We start from the raw sequence: 9,598 nt of genomic DNA on the forward strand, positions 1-9,598 counted from the left end.
AGGTTTCATGGTGTCTTACAGAATTAAAAAAATCCAGAGACAAAAGAAAATGATTCAAGGTACAATTGTTTACCTGGAGTCATTGGAACAGCAAAAAGGACGAAACAGATCGTCGGAGTTGCTGCAAAGGAAGGAAAATGCAGAAGTGTGAGGAAGGGAAACAAGCCTGCTATGATCTCCTCAATGTCGTCTGAAGGAAGATACAGCTCCAGGTAACCCCAATCGACATTATACGCTGACAGGAAGAAGAACAGAGAAACAAGTCAGCTTTGGGAAATTAAAATTAAACTATGTCGATAAAAAGAGATTAGGAGGGTTAAGGGAGTTACCTGTAGGCATCTGGTATTACTGTGAAGAGACTTAGATTCCAGGTGGAGCTGTTGGTTAAGATTCAAGGAACAACAATTTAGTTCTTCATTGTTAGTTCTTGAATTTGAAAGTATGAGCCAAGAAAAGGTGACCGATAATAAGAGGAGTTTGGTTACTTGTGGAGACTGGAGAATCAGTTGTCGAGAGTTGGAGACTGATTCCAAGTGGAGTTTCTGAGATGAAAATTCAGAAAATCCAAGTAAGGATTTTGGTGGCTCAAAGGGGGAAAACTCCAGCAGCTAGAGAGGAAGATGATTCATGGTTAGGAGATTACTTGAAGTCATCAAGGAGAAAGAAGAACATGGGATGTTCAACACTAGAGCTGCTGTGAGAGTAGACATGAAACTGAAGTTAGAGTTTCATGAGTCTTTTGGAAATCGGAAGAGACAGGGCTGTGAAGGAGTTACCTGGAAAAGGTTGTGGAGCCATGATGGAGAGTAATTGGTTCCAGGTGGAGCTCATCACCTAAAATGGATTCAAAATGGCAATTCTCAGAAGATCCTAATCACTAAGTGTCAGGAAGAGACAAGAGAGAGATTAGAGGGTACCTGAGCTGGACGGTGACGGCGATGGCGTGATTCGCGGGTGAAAACGGAACAGCTCGGGAGAAGAGGCATGGATAAGAGACAAAGTTGATGTCTCGGGTTCTACAAATTAAATCACCAAAGAGGAAAGAGAAGAGCTCCACCGGTAGTGATCGCAGCTGAAGGAGATTGCCAGCGAGAATGGTGGTGATACATGGTTCATCGAACCAAAGTTGAGATATGGAGATAATGTCTCTTGATTCACCGGAATTGGGAGCCGCCGTGAAACAGGTGGAGACTGAAGCTTGGCTTCGCCGGAAAACATGCAGGGATGACCGGAATTAGCCTCCAATTCCGCTATACCATGGGGAAGTAAGAAGCTACATCTTCTCCATGTCGAGAACGAGAGGGCTCGGTGAAAGAAAAAAAAAAAACTGGTTGCCACCGGAGAAGAGAGATGCTCACCGGATAAGGAGGCGGAGTTTGTCGGAGGAGGTTCGCTGAAGTTTGGCTTCACGAACAGAAGAAGAGGAGAGGTTGGTTTCAGATTTCTTGTTGTCGATGAGTGTTTTGTTTTGTCAAAAGGTGGAGATTGTTGTTGGGTTTGACAAACACAAAACAAATGGGCCTTAATGGGCCAGACGAAATTGGCATTAAGGAAAGGAGAATAAGATTCTGGAAATGATTTGGCCCAATGCATACATGTATAAGTGTGTTTCATCGATCAATAAAGTGGAGGTAGGTGAGAGACAAGACATCAAAGAGAGTTCTAGAGAAAGAGAAGAAAAAAGGGTTCTTCTTCAAGAAGCTTTCTCCTTCTTTGTTGTGTTCTTGTTTTTGTATCCTCTTGTGTACCAAAATCTGTAAACCAAAGAACATCACAAGTTAGTGGTGTGTGTAACCTCTTCATATAGTGGAAGTTGTGGGAGACAATTCCCACCCGAGACGTACGGGTTAGAGGCCGGGAACTCGGTGATCAAATTCTCTTGTGTCATCATGTGTCATGTTCAAGTTTTAGATATGTGAATCTTTAATCGGGTGTGAGGCGATGAGGGACCAAAAGCAACAATTATCCTCACACTTCCCTTGTTAGGTTCTTATCGAGCTGCCCTGTTCTTGACCTTTTGAACGTGAAACGGAACAAGAATCATGACAATGTCACAAAGTTTAGTGTGAAAGTACCTTCTTTACAGTACCTGTGGTATGAAAATTGGGATTATACATCACTTCCAGATGACAATGATGTAATAGATACGGGTAGGTGTTTGGCTATCGATACTCCGGCAGTAATAGACTTTTTCATCGTTGATTTTTCAAGAGACTCTTGGTCGATCGAGAATATGCCTTGTCTTAATGAGGCATATATCCATGTTAGATCTTTCCCTGATATTGAAAAGTCCAAAACATCTATTTCCAGGGTCTTGTCCCTTGAGTTGTCTATGACGACCGAAGAAGTGGTAGCTCTCTAACTCTTTATCTATGTAACTAGCCTTGTTCGTTGTGAATACGGCATATAAGTACGTTTTTGTTTGCTTCATTGCAGCTTGTGCGTTGCAGCGCCATCAACTTCTCTCGACTTATAAAGTTAAGTATCTGTCCATGGAAATCAGACTGGTTGGGACCACTCCTACGTTTACTTGAAAATGCTCCAAAACTTAAAGATCTTTTGGTAAATTATGTACGTATCATCTCCTCTTCTTCTTGCTTTAATTTTCTAAAATACTAGGCAAAAATTGTTCCAATATATAGCCATCATTGCTTCTCAGGAATATGCCTTTCACCCCGTGGAACGGATCCCACTTTCATGGAACCAACCGCGTTCTATTCCTCGATGCATGTCGTCACATCTCGAGATATTTGAGTATAGAGAATATGGAGACAGAGTGGAAGAGGAAGAATTCTTGACGTATATCCTAGCTAACTCTATGTGTTTAAAGACCGCGACAGTCTCTGTGAGACCCGGCGTTCTTAAAAAGAAAGAGTTGACAATCGAGAAGTTGAGTAATATTCCTAGGGTTTCGACAACATGTCAACTTTTGCTCAAATGAAATTTGTACTTTTATCATGCTCAGTGAATGTGCAAGCTTTAGCTTTTTATCACGTATCCCTAAATTTAACGTGAAAAACTGCTATTACTATAGAATATATACAAAAATGTAGAATGCTTTTAACCACATTAAAGGATTAGAACGTAAAAGTAACTAAGAAAGCTGGAGTGCTAGACAAGGTTTGTGGTACCGACTACCGAGCCAAAGTTTAGGATTTAGATCAGAAACAAACAAGATAATTTCAAAATAATTAAACTTGTGCGGTTGTGCCCCAATATTACAACAAATTTGTACATAAACGATCCCCAAATGAACACAAGCAGTGTTCTTCAGAACCCTTAGCTACAAATGAATGAAGTAGGCTAATTTCTTACCACATTCTTTTTGTTAAACCCCAGATGACCGTATTCTAAAAGTCAATAATATAATTGTGGNTTCTATTCCTCGATGCATGTCGTCACATCTCGAGATATTTGAGTATAGAGAATATGGAGACAGAGTGGAAGAGGAAGAATTCTTGACGTATATCCTAGCTAACTCTATGTGTTTAAAGACCGCGACAGTCTCTGTGAGACCCGGCGTTCTTAAAAAGAAAGAGTTGACAATCGAGAAGTTGAGTAATATTCCTAGGGTTTCGACAACATGTCAACTTTTGCTCAAATGAAATTTGTACTTTTATCATGCTCAGTGAATGTGCAAGCTTTAGCTTTTTATCACGTATCCCTAAATTTAACGTGAAAAACTGCTATTACTATAGAATATATACAAAAATGTAGAATGCTTTTAACCACATTAAAGGATTAGAACGTAAAAGTAACTAAGAAAGCTGGAGTGCTAGACAAGGTTTGTGGTACCGACTACCGAGCCAAAGTTTAGGATTTAGATCAGAAACAAACAAGATAATTTCAAAATAATTAAACTTGTGCGGTTGTGCCCCAATATTACAACAAATTTGTACATAAACGATCCCCAAATGAACACAAGCAGTGTTCTTCAGAACCCTTAGCTACAAATGAATGAAGTAGGCTAATTTCTTACCACATTCTTTTTGTTAAACCCCAGATGACCGTATTCTAAAAGTCAATAATATAATTGTGGTGGAACCTTAAAACTAAATACTCACATGTTGTTGTTCACTGCTCGACTGAGATGGGTTGATTCCATATTCTGAAGTGTAACCATCGCTTGAACCTGTGTCGAATCTCCTCTTACTTGTTACGTACCGTGGTGTGATGTCATTCGGGTTTTCAGAAGAGCTATACGTCCTGCCATTCCCAGTCTCGTCGACCTTTCTTAGGGCCACCTCGCCTTCAAGAGCACGTACTACCTATTCAAGTTTTTTCAAGATATAATTATATGCATGAATTAGGCTTTTAGACTCATTTCAAATATATCGAAAAAATACATGTAATTAAACTACTCTCAAACCTGGCTCATTCGGGGCCGAAGCCAAGCTGATTGGCGTATGCAAGCAGCAGCACAAGCAGCCATGTTTGCCATCTGAGTTGTGTCATAATTCTTCTCCAACCTCTGGTCTACAACAAGGTCAAAATTTTCTCCAGAAATCACTTTCGCAAGCAACGGCCTCGCCTGAGGATATATCAAAAGTCACAATCTAATGAAGTTTCAAGCTTGCAGTTATTTTGGAGTTTACTTCTCCTCCAATATCAATATCTATTGGAAAACTGATGGGTATCATCATCATCATCATCATCATATGTATTTTGACTTACCCAATCAACTAAACTCTGGTTTGTGGTAGGATCTTTGGCAAAAATTGATGGACGTCCAGTGATGAGTTCTAGAAGCACGACCCCAAATGAATATACATCTGACTTATCAGTTACTTTCCCACTAGACGCGTATTCTGGAGCCATGTATCTGTTTCAATGGTGCACAAGACGTTTAGTGATCATTGATTAATAAATCTTTTCATCTTACGATACAGCAGTTAAGATGACATAACATATCATGCATGGATAGTGTTTTACCCGAAAGTTCCTACCACTCGAGTAGAGATATGAGTGAATGATGAATTAGTGTCTGAAAAGAACTTGGCTAGTCCAAAGTCAGAGACCTGAAAGAAGCAAAACAGAATAGCAACTCTTAAGCTACTTGTTAATTAGAAGAAAATGGTATGAATACAAACCGAATAAATGAAAACTATGATTCAAAAAACTTCATTGAGACCCAAATTTCTGGTGGAATTCATCCTGAAAAACAAAACTTAATGATAAGATTAAAGAGCAGATCACCTTTGCCTCATATTTGGAATCTAGAAGGATATTAGCTGCTTTGATATCACGGTGAATTATAGTTGGACTGCCTGCAATTTCAAGCACGAGAAATCAATATGAGTGTTGAAAAACCCTAGACAGCCATTCTCATTGTCATTAATGAGGAGAAAAAACTCACAATCCTCATGAAGATACGCTAATCCTTTTGCTGCTCCTACAGCAATCCTGAGCCTCAGTTCCCACTCCAACACACTTCCTCTGTTTCCTACAACACATATTCTCACAATACTCAACACAATGAATCTAAAGACAAAATCAAATCCTTAAAAGGGATCATATCATATCATATATTTATTACCATGTAAGTGGAACTCCAACGTATCTTTAGGAACAAACTCGTAAACCAAGAGTCTTTTATCTCCGTTAACGCAATAACCAACCAACGAAACGAGATGCTTATGATGAACCCTACTGATTGTGTCAACCTCAGCTTGGAACTCTCTTTCCCCTTGATAGCTTCCAATCTTCAGCTGCTTCACCGCAACTTCTATCCCGTTTTTCAATATTCCTTTGTGAACATAACCAAAACCGCCTTCTCCCAAAAGATTCGCCTCTGAAAATCCACCGGTTGCCTCTANTAAATCTTTTCATCTTACGATACAGCAGTTAAGATGACATAACATATCATGCATGGATAGTGTTTTACCCGAAAGTTCCTACCACTCGAGTAGAGATATGAGTGAATGATGAATTAGTGTCTGAAAAGAACTTGGCTAGTCCAAAGTCAGAGACCTGAAAGAAGCAAAACAGAATAGCAACTCTTAAGCTACTTGTTAATTAGAAGAAAATGGTATGAATACAAACCGAATAAATGAAAACTATGATTCAAAAAACTTCATTGAGACCCAAATTTCTGGTGGAATTCATCCTGAAAAACAAAACTTAATGATAAGATTAAAGAGCAGATCACCTTTGCCTCATATTTGGAATCTAGAAGGATATTAGCTGCTTTGATATCACGGTGAATTATAGTTGGACTGCCTGCAATTTCAAGCACGAGAAATCAATATGAGTGTTGAAAAACCCTAGACAGCCATTCTCATTGTCATTAATGAGGAGAAAAAACTCACAATCCTCATGAAGATACGCTAATCCTTTTGCTGCTCCTACAGCAATCCTGAGCCTCAGTTCCCACTCCAACACACTTCCTCTGTTTCCTACAACACATATTCTCACAATACTCAACACAATGAATCTAAAGACAAAATCAAATCCTTAAAAGGGATCATATCATATCATATATTTATTACCATGTAAGTGGAACTCCAACGTATCTTTAGGAACAAACTCGTAAACCAAGAGTCTTTTATCTCCGTTAACGCAATAACCAACCAACGAAACGAGATGCTTATGATGAACCCTACTGATTGTGTCAACCTCAGCTTGGAACTCTCTTTCCCCTTGATAGCTTCCAATCTTCAGCTGCTTCACCGCAACTTCTATCCCGTTTTTCAATATTCCTTTGTGAACATAACCAAAACCGCCTTCTCCCAAAAGATTCGCCTCTGAAAATCCACCGGTTGCCTCTAAAAGTTCTTCGTAGGTGAACATTCCAGATGGCATTGTAGAAACAGCATTGTTCTCCTTAGTACCATGACCTCCACTAGATGAATATTTAGGTGGTGCAGCATTGATTGGAGGTGGCATTGTGATAACATGCGTCTGGTTTGACCCGACATTACCGCCTCGATGATGTTGAACTGATCCAGTAAAAAAACAAAGAGCTTAACATTACATTACAATTATGACAATCTGAAACAATAACGTTGAAACTGATATCAAAGTTTATGTCTTTAGCTAGGTTATGGAAACTTTGTAGGCAAAGAAGATTCATGAACAAGAAGAAATTAGAAACCTTTATGGCAATTGATTTGAATTCATCATACCTTTTGATGGAGTTTTGGATTGATGAGGAGCAGAGCTGTCGTTATTTCTATTTCTGGTAGCTCGGTAAAAGACAAAGAGAAGGCCTAACAGAACAAGTAGGAGAGCTCCAACGATTACAGCGCCAAATAAGAATCCGGCGGAAGAGCGGTGATACGACGTCGTCTCAGGCAGACTCTTCGGTACAAGTGGCTGTGGCGTTCCGGGAGATATCGATTCGCCGGGACTTGTCTTGGGCTCTATAACGGGCCCAATAGGTGGTGCTGCTGTCCCCGTTAGTGGGCCAGTAGGCCCAAAGAAAGGAAGAGTTGCTGTTGCCGGTGACTTCTTCGGCGGCGGAGTGGATGAAGAGGGGAATGGCGTCGTCGAGAGCGGTGGTTTAGGTGGAGGAGAAGTTTCCGGGAGAGTCGGAGTGCTCAGAGAAGGTTTTGGTGGGGAGGAATTGGTGGGAGGAGGAAGCGAAGGCTTACGGGCACGGCGGCGAGGAGTAGACGGCGGTGGAGGAGAAGCCGTATTCTCCGGCGTGGTTGGATCGGAGGGAAGTGAAGGAGGCGGCGGGAAAATGGTTTTCCCCGGCGGTGATGTCTCAAAGGGAAGGGGAGAAGGCGGCGGAGACGTTTTGGCGGGAAGGAAGGGCAATGGCGGTGAACCGGAAGGAGCTGAGGCCTGAGGAGACGGTGGTGATGAAGATTCTAATGGAGGAGTCGGTGGAGATACTAATGAAGGAGACGGTGGAGATGCTAACGGCGGAGACGGTGGAGATTCTAACGGAGGAGATTCAATCGGAAGAGGCGGTGGGGAAGCGGTGGGAGCTAAGAGGGGCGGTGGGGGAGGCAACGGAGGAGGAGAGCTCAATGGCGGGGAAATAGGAGACAAAGGAGGAGCTGGAGGTGATGACGTGTCAGGTAAGGAATCTGACGGAGGTGAAGACGTGGCAGGCGGGGAATTAGCCGGAGCCGGGGAGGAAGAAGGAGAGAGCAACATTCAAAATGACGGCGTTTTGTTGAAGGACGCAAAATTATTGGAAGAGTGAAGTTTTTTACAGTTACATACAGTAAGGGTCAGTCATAGAGGAAGCAGGTGAGAGAGGTATTGGGCAAGTAAGGGTGTTTTTGTCGTATAGAGCAGTGTAAGCTTCTGACGCTGAGAATGTTTTATCGCTTTCTCACCTGTGATTCTTTTTTTTTATTTTTGTTATTTTTCATTTTCCAGTGTTAGTTAACTAACAAACACACAATTAGACAGCGGAGCAAATCACTCTAGCTTGCAACGCCGCTCGTGAGCAACCCACTACTTCATGTCCTCTTAATAATAAAAGAAATGTATTTTTTTTTACTAATATCATCTCTTGATCGATCTATCACAACTCCAATTATGGATTCCAAGTTCCACTAAAGAATTTTAGGCTGCAATGGAAAAAGTATATCCTCCGGATTGATAGGTTCACGGGATGGGCCTAGCAAGATGCTTCTAACAAGTGGTATTTACTTCCCTCTTTTTATATAACGACAATATATGAATTTCTAAAGTATTTTGAAATGTATAAAATCTGAGAGACCTTTAGTCTCTTTGTTCTAAAAATACATTTTTTGGGGTTCAAACCCTATAAAGTACATATCAAATCTATAAAAATATACAGAGCATACTTTGAACCAATATATTTACTCCTTTTGAACCATCAAAAAGTGAAATTGCTTTCGCTAATCTTTATTTACAAAAAAAAAAAAAAAAAGTAGGTATTTATTTACAATCTAAAAGTGAAATTGCTTTCGCTTATCCTTTCTACGATTTTGGTCAGTGTCTAAGTAAAAACTATGGTAGCTATTGAAGTTACCTCTTTTTAGTATACAGAGACTCTTTTTGAAGCTTCGATAAGAGCCGTCTGAGAACACAGCAGGAGCAATTCCCTTTGGCATGCTCCACGCATATGTACTTGCCTGTCAAAGAAGCCGGTGAGATCATTTCTCTTCATCACTTCATGAAGATGAATCAGAGCATGGCATCGAGTCAAGCCATGGATACTAAAACATTTTTGATGCATCATACTGGCCTGTGAGCGAGTTGCTCAAAACCATCCGACGCTCTTAGAATTGAATGTTGACGACTTGCTGAATTTTTGCTGATGTCTTACTTAATCAGCCTGAAACGGCTGTAAGGATCCCCATGTTTTCCCAACCTTCACTTTCACATGTAGAGGGACTGAAATATATAGAATAGAATTAATAATGTCAATATATATACACATATCACATATGTACATCACATACTAAGAAGCTTGTATACAAGGTAACATACCGAGGAGGAAAACCGCATTTTCCATGCTGGTTTGTAGCAATATTGCAGCTTCTTTTACATACAAAGGATCAACTTCCAGCACAAGTTCGTCATGCACCTGCGTTAAGATGTATCACAATAATTAGCTATAGACAATGATAAAATTACTTGCAGAAGGAAGTCAGATATTGCATGTATGGAA

General features: G+C 40.5%; 2 protein-coding genes and 1 long non-coding RNA gene across 5 annotated transcripts in view; 1 reads left to right on the top strand and 2 right to left on the bottom strand.

Annotated features, from left to right (window-relative positions):
- Positions 1-2,941, top strand: part of LOC104727605 (putative FBD-associated F-box protein At1g05080) — a 4,867-nt gene extending 1,926 nt beyond the window's left edge. The window contains exons 3-4 of the mRNA XM_019232337.1: positions 2,437-2,571; positions 2,660-2,941. Of these exons, the coding sequence (XP_019087882.1) occupies positions 2,437-2,571; positions 2,660-2,941 (417 nt within the window). The remainder of the gene's footprint in view (positions 1-2,436; positions 2,572-2,659) is intronic.
- Positions 54-1,968, bottom strand: LOC104721557. Of its 2 annotated transcripts, XR_757042.2 has the most exons (4): positions 918-1,968; positions 486-834; positions 330-377; positions 54-235 (listed from the first exon to the last, which is right to left on the bottom strand). It is a non-coding gene; the product is annotated as an uncharacterized LOC104721557 (long non-coding RNA). The 2 variants fall into 2 exon arrangements; XR_757041.2 differs by having other exon boundaries at positions 486-1,968.
- LOC104721558 (proline-rich receptor-like protein kinase PERK14) lies at positions 3,842-8,292 on the bottom strand. Of its 2 annotated transcripts, XM_010439566.2 has the most exons (9): positions 7,125-8,291; positions 6,763-6,938; positions 5,537-5,810; positions 5,357-5,443; positions 5,197-5,267; positions 4,933-5,018; positions 4,675-4,822; positions 4,370-4,531; positions 3,842-4,268 (listed from the first exon to the last, which is right to left on the bottom strand). In XM_010439566.2, exons 1-9 carry the CDS (start codon positions 8,104-8,106, stop codon positions 4,053-4,055), a joined length of 2,202 nt encoding a protein of 733 aa, XP_010437868.1. In that variant the 5' UTR covers positions 8,107-8,291; the 3' UTR covers positions 3,842-4,052. The 2 variants fall into 2 exon arrangements, with proteins under 2 accessions (XP_010437868.1, XP_010437869.1); XM_010439567.2 differs by lacking the exons at positions 4,933-5,018; positions 5,197-5,267; positions 5,357-5,443; positions 5,537-5,810 and adding exons at positions 5,885-5,970; positions 6,149-6,219; positions 6,309-6,395 and having other exon boundaries at positions 6,489-6,938; positions 7,125-8,292.

This window comes from Camelina sativa, chromosome 11 (assembly GCF_000633955.1).
Source record: "Camelina sativa cultivar DH55 chromosome 11, Cs, whole genome shotgun sequence".
NCBI lineage: Eukaryota > Viridiplantae > Streptophyta > Magnoliopsida > Brassicales > Brassicaceae > Camelina > Camelina sativa.